The sequence below is a fragment of the Lingula anatina genome, chromosome 9, assembly GCF_051362555.1.
Source record: "Lingula anatina isolate TDL-2025a chromosome 9, LinAna3.0, whole genome shotgun sequence".
Lineage (NCBI taxonomy): Eukaryota > Metazoa > Brachiopoda > Lingulata > Lingulida > Lingulidae > Lingula > Lingula anatina.
Window position 1 is genome coordinate 6,274,546 of NC_141775.1, and position 20,913 is coordinate 6,295,458.

At 38.9% G+C, this 20,913-nt stretch overlaps 1 protein-coding gene across 6 annotated transcripts in view; it reads right to left on the bottom strand.

Moving 5' to 3' along the window:
- Positions 1-521: 521 nt before the first annotated feature.
- The window catches only part of LOC106173368 (uncharacterized), a 40,364-nt gene continuing 19,972 nt past the window's right edge, over positions 522-20,913 (bottom strand). For 2 of the 6 annotated variants that reach the window (XM_086995066.1, XM_013554484.2), the window contains exons 2-4: positions 17,433-17,528; positions 8,206-9,810; positions 522-4,057 (exon numbers count right to left, since the gene is read on the bottom strand). In XM_086995066.1, coding sequence (XP_086851192.1) covers positions 2,161-4,035 — 1,875 coding nt within the window. In that variant the 5' untranslated portion in view covers positions 4,036-4,057; positions 8,206-9,810; positions 17,433-17,528 and the 3' untranslated portion in view covers positions 522-2,160. Of the gene's footprint in view, positions 4,058-8,205; positions 9,811-12,217; positions 13,261-17,432; positions 17,529-20,485; positions 20,911-20,913 lie in introns of those variants that run through there. The other 4 variants (XM_086995065.1, XM_086995069.1, XM_086995067.1 and 1 more) reach the window with 4 other exon arrangements.

The window sequence follows — 20,913 nt, forward strand, 5'->3', positions numbered from 1 at the left end:
GAATTACGTAGTTGCATGCACCAGAGATTCGAGACAATTTAGCCTAACTGGCGTTTAACGTGAACTTCAATTCGAATTTAATACCAAAAATTGTGGGCCCGGTATCTCGGAAGCTTCGCTATGTTGCGACCGTGCGCAAGCGTCTCGATTCCATAACTCGCCCATACTCGTCCCATATAATACATTGTAGCCTGTATTTGATATAGCGATTCCCAATACGCGATGCTTTCGAGATGCGGGGCCCTGGTAACAAAATGAGCGAGCGACAGAGAGAGAGAGAGTTTGTGCAGTATAGTGACACACTCGAAAAATCCGCTTTGCTTTGTGAATTTTGACACTGCATTCTGACAATAAAGAATCTTAATACCGGCAGCGGGTATCGAGTAGATTTTAAATTTCAAAATCCATTCTTCGTCTTATTTTATTCAGAAGTGCAAACCGCTTTAATTTCCACCACTAAACCTTAAAATACGAACACACATGAAATTACAATAACCAAGAAAATGAGTCAAACGACTTGATGGATTTCTACAAAGGTACGCATATGTATATATTTATTTCACATTATATACTTACATGTTCATATCTGCACAGGAAGGTGAACGGGCTGATATAACGTGTAGTTAATTGTCTATGTATGGTACGTTCAGTTAAATTCCAAGCATTTTCAACTATATTTGTTAATATTAAGACATTTCACCCATATTTGTTCATATTAAGTTATGTCAAACATATTTGGAGATTACTTTTCGCCCTTATATGGTCATATTAAGAAATACAGTGAATATTTAACTGTTTCTTGGATATGAAAATAACAACAATCTTCTGGTCATACGTATGTACTGCACGCACACGTACCATACAATAAATAATCCATAAAAACACCTATGCATGCTGCAGTGTGCGGGCACGCGTGCATTTAATGCGAATTGTTCAGTCGTGCAGAGTGGCAAATGATACGCATTTGCGCATCTTCTACGCATTATTTTGGACAATTACGTTGATTACAGGTGCTATTCTATTGTTAATAAGATTCTAGACAGCAGATATGCGCATTTTGAAAACTGTCATGCTGGCAATTCTGCACCTGGTATAGTTAATGAAACGAGTGGCTCAACGACTAGACCAAAACGTTCTGCTGTGCATTAAACATGGTTTAGTCAATACGCCGTACGCTCCGTACACAAATTTTACGCTGTGTTCATGTGCGTGTAGCGTATTGTAGTCTGAATATGTAATACGCATTGCCAATGGCATTCCATGGCTTTAAACAGCAAGTTCACAGACACCTGACAATGTTGTTAACGAAAAGAAGTGGGTTCGTGCCTCACAGTGTATACTTCGCACAAATATCAATATGTTATATATGTAATAATTCGCATATAATCATATTTATCGTACGAAGGAGACTGGTGATCCCTTTAGTCGAAGGTACAAATATATAAAAGGACAGTGATATTTTTACTGGACAGGCAACATATGTACCAATACGCCAGCAACATAGGAATGTTGCGTCTGCTTAATAAGCATATCAATATACAAGTAAAAACAACATTTTTTTAAAGGATCCATATGGAATATGCATTTACGAAATACTTTTTGCACATGCACACAGACAATGTAGAGAGAATTTCACAAATGAAAAGCTTATACAGTTACGTATGGTTAGTGCAACATGATCTTTACATTACATTTACAGTAAAGGCACTATGTGCATGTCCACCTAAAGTACATTCTAAGGCTGTGTTCAGATTAAACGTTATCGGTCCAGTAGGATCGATCTATCTCTGTAGATATTATTGTAAATAAGTAAACTCAATCAGCGCAATTGCCTGGCACGCCCCCTCCAGAAAGTTTCATAGCCGCACCTTGGAGAGAAAACCCGCAGAGATAGATCGATCCTGCCGGACCGACAACTTTTAGTCTGAACACGAAGTAAGCACCACGTGTGCTTGCTAATCTGTTTGCATGGATAACCAAGGGCCATTTGCAGAGCATCTTAACAATTAAAAACAATTAAACCTAGTTAAAAGAACACCAAACTGCAAAATGAATTAACCGATTTTGTCTTTTGGGACGCTAGTATAAAATGTAAATAAATAATTTGATTAAAAAAAATTCATAAAAAGACATTGCTATAAACTATGGAATTAAACTATTTTACCTCCTTCTCCTTGTAAACATCTGTTTTAAATTGTTCCTAAAATTCTTATTCATGAAAGAATATATGATTGGGTTGGCCATATTGTTTACAAAGTAACAATAGAAGACAATCATATTGAAAGGAACCCATTTGATGGCCATTAAGGCGCCTGGTAAAAATGTAACAAAGAAAACAACGGTCACCACGATCAACATGGAAGCGGTTTTTAAGTTCGCTCTTATGAATATCTCTCTTGCCATCTTCTTCTCGAGCGCCTTTGGGGACTCGGCGTCTGGAGTCCTGTCATCGCTTTCGGAGCCTCTTGAAAACAGCCCTCTGGTGGGGAAATGGACATGTGACAGGAGTCTTATCATGGATGGACGGCCGCCAGATGGCAGTGCTGTTGCCTCCATTTCAATGTTTTCTGAGGATTTAGAAACAGCATTGTTTTCGCTTTTAAGGCCACTTCCATTTGCCATGTGTTTTGACCGGCCGTTCGATTTTGGATATGCTATTTTTCTAAGACCGTTTGGCGGTGAAGGAGATTTATTTAAGCGCGGGAAACTGGCCCGTCGTCGCTGGTCATTAAATCTGACCCTATTAACGGTGTTATTATTCACTCGTGTGGGCCAAGTGTTATTTAAGTTGTCCATATCAATTTGACCAAGTTTGTTCCTCTTTCCGTCGATTCCGTCACGAGGGAGGCCATTTCGCTCGGCACCGTTATCTTCGCAATTGCTTAAGATATCTGAAAAGCTGACGCTGGGTTTCGGTTTGCCACTGGTGCCGCTGCTACTACTACTTCCATTTACCATTGTTGATTGCTCATTTGCTGGGATGTTGTCGTTGTCGTCGTTTTCCTGGCTGTCCTCGAACAACGGTTTCATCTCAATGCTTTGGCGATCAGGGCTGGCCTTGAGATTTTCTTCGACGATGGTCGCCGTGGTAATAGCACCGCGTGTTTCGCGTCCAAACGTTGTAGATGGCGCTATACTACGCCAATCTTCGCTTTGCCGCCTCTTGGCAAACAGCGCCCGTGCTTTACTGCTTCCGATCAGTGCCGACTTTCGCCGATGATATTTACGGACATTAACGTACAGGATTGAATACATAATGACAATGACAGAAAAAGCCACAAAATACATCACAGAGTGTACATAACGATATTTATGACGAAAATCAAACCCCAGAATTTTGTCGACTGGAATGCATCGTCCTTCCAAGCTGATCGTTTCATTCGTCCTTGCCATCGCGCTGTCTTGAGCGTCGCTGACCGATGAGTTCCTTTGACTATTAGTGGCGGAAATCCAAGGCAACTCCATCCCGGTATATACAGAGCCGTTGCCGCGATTCCATTCAACGGGAAGGGTGCCATTGAGGCTTTGTTCCGAACTCTCCTCTTCTTCTGGCGTAGCGGAGCCGTAGCACATGGCGACAAGAAGGCCCAAAATGGCGGCAAGAACAGACAAGCCGAAAATGGCGAACTTGACCTGAGTTATATTCGACTTCACTTTGTACGGCTGGCAGATACACAGGCACCTGTCCACAGCAATGGCTGCCATGACGAACGCACTCAGAGGCACGGTGGAGGTGACAAAGAAATGGTACAGCTTACACAGGAAGTCTGAGTACAGCGTGAACTCCACCCATTCCATAGCTATGGTAAACGGCACGATCACGGAACATGTGAACAAGTCGAGGAGGGCGAGGGTGAGGATGAAAATCCGAGCGCTGGACCGCTCGTAATTGCGTCCAAACACGTAGAGCACCAAGGCATTCCCGGCTGTCCCCGTCACGGAGATGAAGCCCAGCATGGTGAGGGTGGCGTACAGCTGTTGTACGGTCGCCACCGGCATGGACTCGTGGACCTCGTTGACGGCTTTTAACGTCATCGTGGGGTTTGTTCCGACAGTTCTGATAAAACAAAATAAAAGTGTGCATTAGGTACATACATATACAGTAGTAAGTAAGTATTGAGGTAGATCGGCCTAACTTGACTGTGAACGTGCTTATACTTTGGGAATGGTGGACCTTGGGGGGGGGGGGGGAGGCAGTGGGCGCAAATAACACACGAAGCGTATGACGCGACTCAAACGTTCACATTTTTGGAATAACACTTTTCAGCAAAGAAAATAATAATTTAGAAATGCAAGTCGTGTATTAATTACAAAAGCATCCAATGAAGTTTTAATGACAGCATTTAATTACACTATCCTGCTATGTACAACTCGTTGTAAGCAATAAACACCCTTTTTAAAGCAAAGGACTCATTCCCATTGAAACTGTCTGTCTTCGTTGATCGATCCAACCCCGGGGGGGGGGGGGGGGGCTAGCGCTAAATGCAATCAGTTTAACAGGTTAACACGCCTCTAGTTTTCAACGTACTCTTAAGATCGTATAATACACTAGATAGGCCTATTCTGTATTTTACGAAACGCTAGAAAATCCAACCATATGAATTGTGCATGTTTCACCTCACATTTAGTTGCGTTTGCTTGTAGTAAGGCATGCTGGGTTTTTATTTTTTTTCTTAGTTTGTCGTCTGCAACGAGGCACGGCTTTGGGGCAGAAATTGTTTTAAAGATCTTCCAATACATAGTCTTGTTGATAAACACATTACAGTGGGAAAGGTGCAACAGAGTATTTATTTACAACGAAAAGAAAGCGTTTTTTCTTTACCTCAGTCTTAGTGTTTATATATTAGCCTATTCTGAGGAGAACCTTATGTCCCTTTCACCTTTGCACGGGGAATGGCTTTAATAGTCGTACGGCTTTAAACAGGGCAGATGCACGAAATGTGGCGCCCCTTTACTGTTCACAATAAAAAAACACTAAGAGTATTCATCGTGCACAGTACTTGGAGTGGGCGTGTAAGGTAACTGTTACTTTTAAAGTTGTAAATACGAAAAAAGGTTTGTTGGTGTTGACTGAGACTAAGACTAAAACTAAAAGCATACCCTATTTGTAATAGAGCCTAAAGTTTACATCTTAACTAAACAAGTCTTGATTTAAGAGGTAGACGTATATAAATTGAGGTAAAACTTGAAATGCCATAACTATTACCTTGGCATTGGAAAGATATCCACGATTGGCTACTTTTTTTACAATAGTGATCAAGTAACAAAGTTAAAGGTGGATAGAAAATAGCTTTAACAGAATGAAAGACTGCGCACTTGAAATTCTTTTTGCAGCATTGTATACTTACACTGATTTAGAATCGAAAATAACAACAAACATATATATAATTATAAACCGTGATTTTTACGTTTCGTTCCTTTTCCGTCGAGTATTTTTGTCAACCAATATACATACCAAGAGATGTTATGTGACCATGGCGATACACGCTTTATTTGGTTTTAGGGGTGTTTTCCAGTGAAATACGAGTACTTTCTCTCGGTATGTATGTACCTACATGTCAAAGAATACGCTGCCACCTTGCGATATATGCATTGAATACCTCCCATACGCTTAAGGTGTTCTGGTAGGTATCGCTTGGTAGACAGAGTATTATCTCTCACACGACCCATGCTATTTTACTTATGTTTCACCTTTGTAAGAGGAAGCGCTTCGAGCCGTGGAAGAGGTAGACGAGTTAACCAGCGGCCTCGTATCTCATTTTCCCCATACTTGACCGACAGCTTGCCTTGTTAACAAGCAGAGAAATGCTCTATGAACACTGTGAATTTTTTTCGCTCGAAACACTTAACGTGTTGTACGTGTGCAAAAGCTATATCATATGAATCTATCTCGCATACTGATGAAACATGTTCCAAGAGCTGTTAGATTATTCAAAATTTTAGTATCTTTTATGAAGTTACACCCTTGTTTTTCACACCAAGCCCAAACTCCACTCAAGTTATCCTAAATCTTGGCGTGCAAGGGTGATAACATGCGTTGTATGGTGACCAATCCCCTACAAAAGCAGCCCCTGCCGAATGAAACAATTCACCCATCTACTTTTTATCTAAGAAAACTTAGGTTTTTGTTAGGTTGTTTCATTAAGCGGCCATACAAGCTAAGGCACGAAGTGGACATAGCCAATATTTAATACTCAAATACGCTTGAACTCAAAAAGTCGTGCCTAAGCTTGTATGGCCGCTTAATGAAACAACCTAACAATGCACGGAAACAAACTTCAGTGCAAGCGCGCTATTACCTATAAGGTGAGACGCAACTGAAAGTCAAAACAAACAAGATGAGATTTTCAAAAACAAAGAAAATGATGTCATAAAAAATTAAATACACAAGAAAAAATAAATAAGACTTAAAAAAAGAAAACAATAAAAAAGCATTCGTAGCCATAGCTACCCACAAATAATTATGCAAACAAACAAACCAACCAAGAAACAAAAAATCCACCCACAATCCACTCGCCGATAGTAAACCTAGAGTCCATTTCTAACTACTAAGAACTTAAGGCTTTGCTTTTTAAGCGATATTACTTTAAATAGTCCAATTTCCTATGACAAAAGATTTTATGTATTGAATTTTAATTTACATTTATCTCTTAAACGGTCTTATTTATGAAAAAATTCATCTTAAGATGGTTTGTGCTGTCAATTTTGTTGATTTTTTAAAATGTTTTTATACTCTTAATAAATCATATTATTATCTACAGACTGCGTTTGTATATGTATGTGTATTTACAGTGTATACGTATATGAGTTGGATGTGGCGTTAGGTACATGAACGTTACTGCCCAACAATATGTCCTGCTTTCATTTTGTTGCCAAGTGTTTACGTGATTATTTCGGAGAGATGCACGTGCCACGCACATGTCGCTATTCTGACACACAAAAGCCATCAAGTGTAAAGTTAATGTTATTCAACAAGTATATAATAATGTGTGTGTACTAGTATAAACTATTAAGCTATTTGTAATGAATGAACACCACATTATATTGATAAAGATCTGCGAGTTAGGCTCTAAATATTTCTGTTATAAAAGAAAAATAGTTGTAGTAGGCGATGTTTCTATTGACCGAGTAACGGTATGCTTGGCGAAGAAGCCAATGTTCAGATAATCCTAACGTTGGCCAGAAATCAACAATGCGTCTTGCAGTCATTATGAATATCGATAAAAATAAGCAAATCTGTTTTGACTCGTAGATTGTGCATGTTCACTGTATTCAACAAATCACTGGATTTGCGTATTTTTCAATTATGGAAACGACCAAAATGCAAATTGGCTGCCCTCTTGCCTTTTAAACCTGGCAATCGTAATCACAATAATGTTTTTATTTCTGGAAAGTATTTAACATCTAATGGGTTACGAGTCAAGAACTCAACTTGAAATGCACTTTTGAAGCGGAGTGGCATTTAGGTACTATAATGTAGAGAAGTGGATTAAAAAAACATTACATCTACCGGTATTGTTTTGACATCAAATATCATGCACTGGTAAATCTTTGGATTTGTCAAGTCTCTGGTCCGCCCATAAACCAGGAACAAAAGAAATGGTTCAATTCATATTGTATGTCTGATGACATGAGGATGACATAAAGAAATGTACTTTAATTTTAACACTAATCAAGCACGCATACACGGATGCACGGATAAAGTTGCACGGATAAAGTTGTATACTACTAATAGATAACTATTAATCTTCGAGATCACGCCAAGGCATATATGTACATTGCCTCACAATGGTATGCTCCACGGGAACAACCTGGCAGCGGTATTCAGACGAAACTCTGAATGGCAAGTGCTTCACAATTGTATACACTCCGGGTTTTAAACTATCTAAAAGGCATATTTTACATGTGTGTACATATGCTGCAAAGGTACCTTAATATCTTTCCCAATTTATTCTTATGAAATGATTAAACCGGTTCCTTAAATAAAAATACCTGATGTCAAAAATTCCTTTTGAAATATACGGGGAGTCAAGGCAGTCTGAACGGTACGGGACACATTTAAAACAAAACTTTTATATTAATTAAAAACGGAATACAACGTCGAGGTCAAGAAATGACTAGAAAAAATATTAATTTGATTTGGCGGGAAAAGCCGGAATAACATACCTTTAATCAAAATTCTCATGGCTTTAATTCCGTCCCTACCTGTTAAATCCCCGTATGCCCACAGCCTTCCACCAACAGCACGAAACACCCTGCAGAATTCAGTTTTTCTCCGCACCTGAAAGGTCGAAGTCTTTATCTGTCCTTTTCTGAATAATCCTCCGTGTATAAATGTTCATGTCAGGTTCAACAGAGGTAAGTTGGTTTCAAATTAATATATAGACTTTGATTGGTATATTCTTATATTCGTTAATGATATCATCCTGTTTTCACAGACCCGGAAGCATTCAGCGTAGAGTGCTATTCTCCTATCCCGTGGTTTTTCCAGGATTTCTGTCCCTGCTTTCAGTGCATCCCCAACCCCCGAGGGTGATAATGACAATGAAACGTCACTTCACGCTATGTAATTTTACACTTTACCCACATATTGATCACGATATGTGATAATCGTTTCGTGGGGAACACGTATCCACAGCTTTCACAGGCTCACTGCCCCCTTTTCACAATTCATGGTAGGATCTCTTAGGGAAAAAAATCCAGAAAAAGTTTAAGGCTTTGGTGTCGAAGGTCCTCAGAATCTATTTCAGTCAACTTGTATGGTCTGCGACACGTCTTTTTTTGCTCAGCCAAAGGCAATATTCACATTTTCTGTTCTACAAGTGGATCTGATGTACAAATTGAAGTGAAACAGGAGCCGTCAGTCATCATATTTTATTAATTAAGTGCTTGAAACAAATATACGCCGTTTGTATGTGACTCATTTACAATGGCATCGCTTTTTTTTTTCTTCTATTTCCTTGTCGTCATCGCACCTCTTAATGTATGTAGGTATCGAAAATCAATTATATAAGATAACTCCCAATGTAGGTCACCCTTCAGATAAACTGGATGCTGGACTGGTGCAAAAAATCCAACAGTATTGTTAATGAGAATATCCAAGGTAAATTCAAGAAATAATTTGCTGTATGATTTACGCCCTTGATTCCAAATAGATCTGATTAACGTACCTATGACTGCACGAGGTGTTACGTACCAAACTGGCCGTGGGGTATAAACATTCCAGGAGCTTTGCACAATAGGATGGTTTGTTTTTGTTTATATAGAATGTGGACCAACGTACATGTAACCTGTTTCTCAGTCCTAGATCCCTGTCGTCTTCGCTAATTCATAAATACGAGGCAGTAGCTACAGACAACTCCAATTCGGGTCGGTCGACTTACAGCCATAAAAAGTCCTCTCCTTGTGCTGGTATGGCTTCAGCGCGTATCGTATTCTCCGTGGATGAATTTCACTCTTTTTATCTTGTCGGCAACCTGTCGGCAACTTGTTCACTTTATTTTTGTAACATCAAGATCCAGTCCGGTCTATCCTTGGCGGATGTTAAAAAAGGCACTCGTCGTTCGCTACTACAGCTTGTGACCGACAGAAATGCGTTACCAGCTAATCTTTTTCTGTATGCCGAGGAAATTGTCCCGTTCAAGTTTGCTTACTGTGCACGGTCACCTTCGATTTACCTGTGCCAGTCTCAGCGCACTGCGTGTGCTCCCCTCACCACCGGCGCCGATTTTTGCGGATCTTCACTGTTCAGAAATAACTGGGAAACGGGAAATAACAGAGGCTGCGTGTCCGTGATCCGTGGAAACCAATCTGCAAATAGAACACAGGCGGGGTGGTTATTTTTGCACGTACACACTGGGAATCGATATGCAGTTATTTCTTTTATCCTGCGTTTTATGTATTTATATATTTCTTTACATATCACATTTTTTTATATCGAAAGTCACTTCAGCTTAAAAATAACATACAGTGCGCTTTCACCATGCTACATGCACATGTAGTGTTAATTGAAAAATAGCGTGTTCGAATTACTGGAATTTTATAACCTGTCTTCAATTCTTGGATCTGCCGCGACTTGGCTGGTTTTAGATATATTTATAAAAGGTTAAGATCAACCAGGCCGCTCCGACGGGAAGACACGAATGAATGTTCGGTCGAATGCGTGTTGTTCATAATGATGTTATTTGCGCGGTTCCTGTTCCGAACCATAAACAATAATGAAAGGCTTATCTATCCGTTCACCTGGGGAAGGGAAATCAAACGGGATTAATTTAGAAACCAAAACTGCTTACTGGAATGACTTAATAAGTGCAATAAATTTAGAAACTCCAAGATGACAGGAAGTCGAGTTGAATTCAGATATACAGGTAAGTATAAAAGTGCACTTCATAGGCCGTATACACAACCAAAGTTGATCCGCGGACTAACAGATCCCCGGATCAAATATGGCTGACCCACTGGAAAACTTGCCGCATAATCCCCGCGGGGAATGTATCCAATGTGCATTAGGGACTATGCGGCAAACTCTCTAGTGGGTCGGCCATATTCGATCCGCGGTTCGGTTAGTTCGCGGATCAACTGGTTGTGAATGCGGTCATAGATATTTGTTGGATGCAGTTTATTTGAATCTTTTTCGACAATGGCATCTCATCACGGTTTATTTAATAATAACAGCAAATGGAAAACGTTCGGATGCTACAATGATTAGATATTTTAAGTGGAGATGTTATAAAATCGATGAATTTCAATTTCTATTTCTGACGGAATTACACTATTTTTGTTTTCAGGTGGCTATGCCTTTATATATATATATATATATATATATATATATATATATATATATATAGTTATAGTTTACAGTTTATATAGTTTACATTCAATTACACACAGGCAGCACCAGTTCTGTTAGAAATAAATAAGATTTCAAAATGTGCGGAATAAGTAGATCAATTGTATAATATACCAACGTGATCTTACGGAATATTTGATACCTTACATTGTCTCCATTTTTTAAGGCCGATTTTGACGTCAAAGTGCATATATGTCCTTTAGCGAGACATTCTCATGAACTCCAGACCGCCTGAAGAAGTCCTATATTACCAGCGTGGCCGGTAATTACATACTGTATCCCCTCAATAGTCTAGGCGTTTTCCGGTCATCTTTATACGGCATAAAAACTCCTTACTCAAAGCAAACTAAGACTCAAATCGTTGAAGCTTCACTTTCTTATCAGCAGGAGTAATTAACAAATAGAACTTTGGAAATATATATATCTATCCATTTTTTTTGTTTTTATTTTCAATTTTCGAAATTAGTGAAAAATTCCCGAACTATAAAAACCATCACGGTTCAGTGATAGATGAAATAGAAAAAAATAGGAAAATGAATATGTATAATGTCTCTTACTGTCTACTGCACTCCTTTCTAATACATGTATAAAGCTGCGTCTATGCAAGTTCTTATTTCCAGAAGATGTTTGCCATGCGCACGAGCCCTGGAATTTGACGACGTGCTCTGAACTCTGAACACGGGCGTGTCCTATTTAAGAAACCTCTGTAGCGCCCATTTATGTGTTATTGAACTATTTTTTTTGTTACGTAATTCTTTCAAGTCCAGACCAAAACAAGGTGTTATCGCGTACAGTGTCAAGGACGTTAACAATTACCGGGTGCAGTTAAGTCTGATTAGCGGATCGATAGCTTTGTTAATTGGCAACTACTGGCACTAGTGATAATGCTCCCCCTTGTTTTATTTCATTAACTTTTCATAAGAAATCCACAGACAGCGTTTATTGCAACTTAAAGACTATTTGTTTTGCTGTATCATAAAATATCTGATAACACATCCGGTTTTAAAATGAATCCCCTACAATCGGCTCCACAAGTGTCTTATTTTCAAACTAGGTAATAGTTTTGAATTCAATAGCTCCTAACACACGACAGCAAGGTAAATACACAGAGAAGAATTTCGTCGGTGGTGTTATGTAATAAAAATAAAGTATTTTTTCTTCAATCAACAGCTAATATCATCATTGATGTGATAAATAGTATCTTTTTGTTTTGATTTTATGGCCGAATGAAATAAAAATGAAAAAAAAACACTAGGTTCATCTGAAAACTGATGCAACAATTACGCGCTTGGAACCAACATTAGAGTTCTAATTTTTATCCCGTTTATCGAGACATTAAGAGACTGAGGAATAGCAATCTTATCTCACCTTCGTATTTGTTAACAAAAGCTGCACGTGCATCCCCGGACGTTTTTGGTGAAAGCCTCATTGGTATAGTTGTATCCTTATTTCTCTCCGCAAGTCAATGAGGTTTACGGGTTTGGTTGTTAGATTTCAGCAATCTTCGCCTTATTGCCTGTTACCGATGTAATAAAATTTTATAAGTTTACTAACGGTGCTCGATCGTCCCCTTACTTTTTTCTTTTAAAGATATCTATCTTAAGCATTCGTTTGTTTGCTTTTGTCTGGCACAAACGATTCCAGGATTCTTCTCGTCACTCTCAGATTCTGCGTTACGATAAAATAAAACACCTGCCTTCTCCTCTGACGCAAGCAATGTTGTCAGTGATGTTCAGATATCTTCAACGATCGAGAAAAGTGTAAATATATAATCCAACATGACCCCCAGGTGCCATGGTGTTACATGCAACGAACTAAGTTAGACTGGTACATCGGTGTGCGATTTTGATTTTGCTAAAAGGCAAACGTTGTCAGCGGATATGATGCACTGAGTCTGTCATACTGTGTGACTGTCACCCGTATCCTTTTGTCCGAAAGCTGGGCGTCTCTCCCAGGAAACAGCGAAGTCAATCTTCACACATCGTTATGTACTCGTCACATCGATTTACAAGTCGTTCCTCTGTCACTTTAGCGCGAGGAAAAAAAAGAACGACTGTACGTAAGTACCGGTATATTTAACAGTACACGGGCTGCACACTGTTCAATATATTTTTCTTTGAGTGTTTGGTTTTCAGGCAAAGTCACATCTGCCTACAACATGCGGCTGCAGGAGTTCTTCGCGGGGGTTTCAACTATGTCCATTTGTTTTTTTTTTTTCAGTCCGATTGACTCCCTGAAAAAGGTAAGTCCTTCAGACGAGGCTTTTTCGTTGCATAACCAAAAAGATCCCTCAGAAATCAACGCCAAGCAAACTCACCATATCAAAACCTCTGCAGAAGAACCTTCAAACAGGATGCTGCTTTTTTTGCTAACAAATCACAAATACCACATCAGTTCTCTGCGCTGTCACCAGGCGTCTCCCACGCGTCTCTTAACCTCCTGTCCGCAAGCGCACTGCTTTGATGATGGAGCTTAAAAAAAAAAGACAGCTCCTTTGTCCACGGTGCTGTACAGCATCCACGTATTGCCTCCCGGTATTGCTGCTACGAGTCTCTGGCCATTCTCAACCTACGTGTGTCCTACGATAAAGTCTTCAAAGCTCACACCGGTATTCTTTATGCATTAGACTCGCGGTCTTTATCGTATAATTACTCCCAGAGCCTCTCAAGGCGTTTTGAGCATTTTTCTCCATAATGACACGTCTCTGCATCTAGCGGCTCATTTTTCATCTGGGAGATTCCGAGCGCGTCTTAGTACCAAAGCTCTAAAAAGACGTTATTAATCAAAAAAAGGGATGATTAAGTTCAGCTCCAGTTTGGGTTATCGCTCGTACTTGTTTTCCATATTCATTCCCTGGCGAAAAGCGCGTTCACACTAATTTCAAATGGACCTCAAATCGATCTTAATTACGGCTCAGCAGTTTAAAAAACAAGTAACTCGGCCAATGACTTTCAGCTTTCCTTCAGTCAAAACCCACGTGGCCCTTACCACTTTGGAAAAATCAGTTAAAGAACAACTTCCGGAGGTGGATATTAAAAAAGTCATGTGGGCGGTGCGATGTGTTTTTGGCGGAAACGTTCACTGTAATCAAACAGGGTGCACTTTGGTAAAAGTTTACTGACAAAATTAGTGATAACGGCGCATAGGGTCAATCTGCATCAACAAATGGACCGCTGACGTCATTCTCCACGACCAAATTTGGACCGATCTGGTTTGTGTGAGTGTGAACGACCTCGGTGTACGCTGGATTGGGACTCTTAGGACTCTTGGTAACTGAACTTTTATTTCAATCTCCTTGGAAAAATTGATATTTTTGAATTGTTGTCTTAGTTACGGTGCGGGAATTGTGGCCGGGGAATAATTTGCATATAGAGGAAAAGCGAAAGGATTATGTTCGTAAAATGAACCTTTTTCTCTTTGTGGTGGTGTGTGTTGAAGCGTACGGACGGTTGTGCAAGTAAAAAAGGGTAAAACAGGGTGAAGCTAATGGGTGCAGGTATAGAGAGTAACCCTGATCATTTACTGGTAACAAAACCGCTAATGATGCCGAATGCATTTCCTTGTGAAGGGATGCATTGTTAAAATAAATCCGATCAAAAGCACGCGTAAGTAGCTTTACGTTATAATAACCCCACGCATTTCCTGATAATTACAAAACGATGATGATTGTCTTTATTAATACGTAAAGAAGAGGTTCTAACGGATATCGCTTTATAAGTTCGAACTGTAACAAAATGCAATCGGAGGAACAAGAGTCGCAATGGTGCGGATATTGTTAGTTGCTAAAAAACAAAAAAAAAAAAAAAAAAGAACTGGAAGAGACCATTTCAATTATCAATTATTAATTTTTATACAAGCGCGATACAAGCAGGTTCTAATAAGTGGCTAAAAACTGACAATAGAATACAAGGAGACTCAAGAAGACACATTTCAGAAATTCACGGTTATATACGTATATGTCTGTATAACCTGCCTCTGCGGGTGAAGCTTTGGACATAAGGTCGCCTCGGTGCTCTATCCCACTCTGGAGTGACTACCTGTATGTGCGATTAACAAATCTGGATAAGCATTTGGAGTGCAAATGGAGATTTTACTCAACAATCAAAATATCGTTTCCAATTATACAGCCATAAAACGGTGCTTCCTCTCCTATAGGTGTCATTACTATGCCAATTTAATGGTAGACGTTAAATTAATCCGCGTTTCATTATGCTGATAGGGAAATTGAAGTAAAGCAAAGCAGTCTGGATTATGCTGGGTTACGTTCTTGCGTTTTTAGCTTTTTTAGGTACAATACCTATGCGCATGCATGATACAATTTCCTCTTACATATATATGTATACCAACATACATATACTAATGCAGCAGTGGATCTAGGATCCCTGTATCAAGTGTGTGTGTGTGTGTGTGGGGGGGGGGGGGGGGGGGGCTCCAAAAGTAGTACAATGTTAAATATTTGCAAGTGTTTAAATGGTATTAAAATACTGTGACGGTTTTCCACACGTGAACAGAATGGTTATAACATAGTATGTATGCCTCTAATTATCTGTCTTACATAACCCAATCAATTGTTCGATTTATATAGCCGGTCAAATTGACCCACCTGGAAATTTACATATGTGTTCAAGCAACAACCCAAATACCAATGTTTTATAAGGAACCGAAAACACCCAAGTAAAGCGTGTCATCTCTTTAAGCCACAGTTTCTGAGGGTAACAGTATAAGCTGTGTGTAATCCACCAGTGAACGGTCAGTTTTGTAACAAGACTCATTGACCCGATTTAGGATTAAGATACTTACATAAGTTACATTAACCGGTTGCACGTGTTAAACATCACATGTACCCATATACTATAGATATATAGGCATTTTATTTGTTGTGAATTGTGAGCAGAAGCACAAGGAATGAAGAAAACATATATTCACTTTCAGCAAGTAAAGCAGTCAAAATTGAATTGGATAGATAACAATATTTACATATATCACGGGTAAATTTGTTTGCCCCAAAAGCTGTAACTGATCTGAACTCCATGTTGGTGAATTTCTATCTTAAGCCGGCTTTGAACGGGCGGCGATACAGAACATGTTCCACAGTTTGGATGTTCCCGCAAAATTTCACGTACAATTTTTATACGGTACCCTCAACCAGTGACTTTTTTTCCACCATACAGTTGCTATAATGTACATGTACAATATACATGTATATAACAAGTTGTTCTTATAGATACATGCAAGAACAACTTGTGTTTTAAGCATATTTGTGAAACCAATCTGACAGGAATGGTAATCGTAGAAATGGAAGCCAGGGCCGTTTACATGCTCAATGCATACATTCCAGCTCGTATCCCTAATGTCTAAATGGTATAACAATACCATGACCAATTTTTCACAAGTCAACAGGTTATAACATGGCATGTTTGCCTACAATAACCTGTCTTATAAAACCACTAAAATGGTAAGATCAGACAAATATATGTAGCTATAGACAAAAGAATCTTCACAAGTGTACTAAAATGTCCGACTTTTAAAGTAGGTCAACTTGACCCACCTGAAAATGCGCTTAAGCAAATACCCTAATACCAATGCTTTGTAAGGCATGGAAAGCACCCAACGTGCGTCATAATTAAGTATTTTAGCGTATCATCTCTTTAAGCCAACGCAACACCACTGTTTGTGAATATTACAGATTAAGCTGCATATGTAATCCACCATGGAGCAATCAGCTTTGTAACAGGACCCGCTGAACTGAGATAGATTCGAGATAGTTACATAAACCAATTTTACGTCTTAAACATACCTATATACATGTACATGTGCCTGGCAAGTTTTTGTTATGGACACATGCAAGAACAACTTGTATTTTAAGCATATTTGTGAAACTTTGTGACAGGTATGGTAGTCCTAAAAATGGAAGTCCGGGCTTCCATGTGCTGAGGAAAGGTTAGGGTTCGCCACAGCATTGGGGTCAGTATATGGGACAAATCCAATATGAACAAAGAAACGGGACACAGATACCGGTTCCCAGCGGACTGACTTTCCTGTCATCTAGGTCAAAGGTCACCAATATATCGAGGACAATATACAACACAACACACCTTAGTAACTAAAGAATATCGCCCTAGTTACAGTGAATAACCTTTCTAATTCCTACAAAATATTGACTTAGCTGCAATAAAAAAATCGCCGTATTAAGTGCCGTAAAACCACATTCAGATGATCAGGTATTAGTGGCAGATATACGTAACTACTTTTTAGAGTCCACAGTAATGCTTTCAATACCAAAATACCGCTAATGGTCTCCAAAATCAGTGATGACATAAGCTGTAATACGTGACTTTTTCCTCGTCAAGATACTTGTCACCATAGAACGGGTAGCATGATAGATAATTTAAATGAAAGTCTCCGGTATTCGTGCGGAACTCTCGTCACGTGATCTCCTGTCTCGTATAGCAATGATTTTTATGTCACGTAACGCCGCTAACCATATGCAATTTGGCAAGTGAAAGTGAATAGAATGTAGATGTATTAAAATTATCTCTTTAATTCTAAAACATACTGTTTGAGACAATTAACAACTTCCTACCTGATTATTCTTGGATTGCCAGATCGAAGTAGATGTATTTTTTCTTACATGTCCGTGCATCATAAATGGCTCACTCTTTAAATACGAGATCGGTTTCTGAAATAAAAATGAAAGAAAACAAATACTTGTCTTCATGTAGCAATATGCATATACCAGGAAATCGTGACAAAAATAAGCCAATTAAGGATTTAACTTAACACACGGTACTTTTGGGCTGAAATCCCTGTTCAATTTCTCAGAAACTGATGAAGACATAAAGTTCGATAAATGGTGCAATTAGATTAGGCGTAAGTATTTTCTGAGGGATTAGTGACACCTAAAATAGCCAGACGCGATGCACAGACATAACAGACATCTCGTGAATGTAAACCGTCCGATTGGCTATCGTGCTTTGGTTCTTATGCAAGGCGGCCAAATTTTTGGCCTTTAGACTTCAAATAAATTATTATTATTATTATTAATATTATTATTATTATTATTATTATTATTATTAATTCTAGTTGTGTTGGTGATGCAGTTACGATTTCTGACAAGAAAAGAAAAAGGTCTTAAAACGTACGTTTATGTTTCTATCTATAAGAGACCCATCTACATGTAGCTGTTGCAGAATTGGTTGACGCCCTTCAGACAATTTTGTAACATCTAGAAGGATCCTGGGTAGAAAGTATGTCAACATGGCATTGTCGAAATATAAGAACTTTGGAAAATGCTTGATATACATTGTACAAGTATCGGTATATATATTCACGTACACTCATTTATATTGTTAACAAAATCTGTGCAGTCTGTCAGTTCAAACTTTAACCGTCAAAAATATAATTGAACACATCGAATGTTTGGCGTAATCTTTTCCACGTTCATTGACAACGGCAATCGTTAGGAGTATTCGCATCAGAGATCGAGTGGCTCAGTTTTCATATACTTGCTTTAACGCTTGTTTTACCGCGGCATTTATGATTAATTAGGGACCGAGCTTAATCGAAACGCACACAACGCACACTTAAGCGAAATGAAAAACACATTATTGATTGTTTCTTGTTCCATTGATGGAGAAAACGAATAAATCAGAAATGAGATCAAATAGAAATATTCCGGTGGAAAGCTCCGTAATCGAAGGAAGCGTCTGAAATGTTCTGAAGTGATTTATTACTGTGTTTTGAGTGACATTGTCATGTGCATCTAGAATATTACCATTCCATATTTCACTGGCTCAGAATTAGCTAACCGTTATGATTCCAGGTAGAGCTTCTCTTGGTCTGTTCAATGTATCTGGCATTTTATAATATGAAATTATAAATTCAAATTACTGTTTTTCTTTTTTAATGAAACTGTTCTCTCATAAAATTATAAACATAATAATTGTATGTAACCAGTCAAACGTGCTATAAAAATGTGGCGTCTGCTCACAAATCAATGAGCAGTTCAATGTATCTAACCAGTTATACCATTTCAGCACTATTCCATTTTATTATTACGTTATGTCACAGGTTTTGATTATTGCAGTTTCTCAGAGACGTATTAGTGTAAGATGCCACCAAAACAGTCATAATCATAGTGAACATTTGAGCCATTTCATTGACGCACGCTTTTGGTTTACAATCTGCTGAACTGTTTTAGACCACTTTTCAAAAAAAAAAAAAAATCTATAGATACCTTTCAATATTGAGAGCTTCTATTGTATAAAATGATGAAAATTAATTGTGCAAATATATTACACAAAATTTGTGATTCACAAGATTGTCACCTTGAGGAATGCCCCAACGGACACTTGCCAAATGTTTTGCACTGTTGTTTTTTTGACACGGTTTTCGAAATATTCAATAGGGCCCTTTTATCAAATTTCCCAAGGTACCTGTATTTCAAATTTTCAAATCGCCAAAGCTTTTAACGCAATCAGTTGATTATTTCACACTTTTTTAGTTGTCGGTCAGCGAGTTTAAGTACCTCCTTAGCTAAGCAGTGACCATAACAGCGTTCTAAGGTGTGTCACCTCAAGGCTGTAAAAAGGTCAAGGGCACTAGCTATCGACATATACGATTGGGATCAGAGGTTTGTTTATGTATATCAGATATGCCAAGCGTATAAGTCAAGGGTTTAGCCTCTCCAATCCGCTTTCCTCTATCCAATCCTCAATAATTCGCAAAATCCTTCGGCCTTGACTGTTATAAACAACGTCAAAGATTATATTACTTAAGACGAAAGTAGGACAACCCATGAAAATGTCGAACAACAAATTAACGTTGATATTTTTGTAACAGCTGCCCCTGTGGTATTTTTTAAAAGTCTGCTATTTGCAATTTCGCAATTGTTTTAACCTTATACCATAAGATCCATGGGTTCTCATACCAAAAAAAAAAAATAATAATAATAAAAAAAAAAAAATAATAATAATAATAAAAATAAAACATTTTATGGATAAACTACATAAGGCTAATTGCTTTGACAATAAGTCACTTTGTTGCCGTTTTTGTTGTAATGTCTGTTATCTCGAGTTTGCAGGACTCGGTGAGGTTGACAGTACAGTCATTTTGCTTTCATTGCCATTGTTCGGACTACCATCAGTGTATATGCACATGCACGCTCTCTACCAAAAACCGTCGCCCCTTCAGCAATTATGTACATTGCTACAAGGCTACCCATAGTTTTAATTTCACTATTACATAACAACTAGGCAACCCATCATTGTGCAACTTCGGGATGTGAGTGTGAGTGTGAGTTTAACCTACCTAGCGTAACCATTAAAATGCCCCAACACCAATTACTTTTTAATATGAGCGAGAGAGATACATTTTTACCATGCGATTGACATAGGAGGGAGTTTTGGTTCGCCTAATTCCCAGAAGGCTGGGTGGCTCCAAGAGAACCATTCAGAGGGATAGACAACGTTATACCCAAACAGGCAGATGGGCAAAATTGCCTGGGTAAGGCAAACCAAAGGAAACCACGCCCAGAGAAAAGAGAATGTAAATACGCAATCTTCGTAGAAAATGTTTCATGACATTAAGGAAGTTGACTGCAACATTTCAAAAGAACAGGGCACACCAAGAGCTTACCGCCAGAAGACGTCTACACAGTCGCCGTTATGTTGGCAGGATTTCTGTTAGGAGACCAGGGATCCTCGCCAGGAACCGTCTACTTCGAGCTGGATGCTGTACCGGAACTCTGGCCTGGACACCAGCCCATAACTGGGCATTTATATTGTTCTCAGAAGCAATCAAGCTCAGAGTTGCCAAAAGTTATGGACGCGTACGGGTTTGGAGAACAGCTGGTAGGAAGTATCTTCGCAATTTTACGCCTCTGGTCGAAAGGACGCACCCCACATGTACGTCATACATAGGGTGTATTGGCTACAGTGGAGTAAGCGAGCTGGCAATGGTCAACTGGAACCTTAACACAGACCATTGCATCCAAGTACTCTAAAGGAATCTTCAGGAATACTAAGAATACCCATGACCTTGATCATTCATTTATGTTTCAGCAT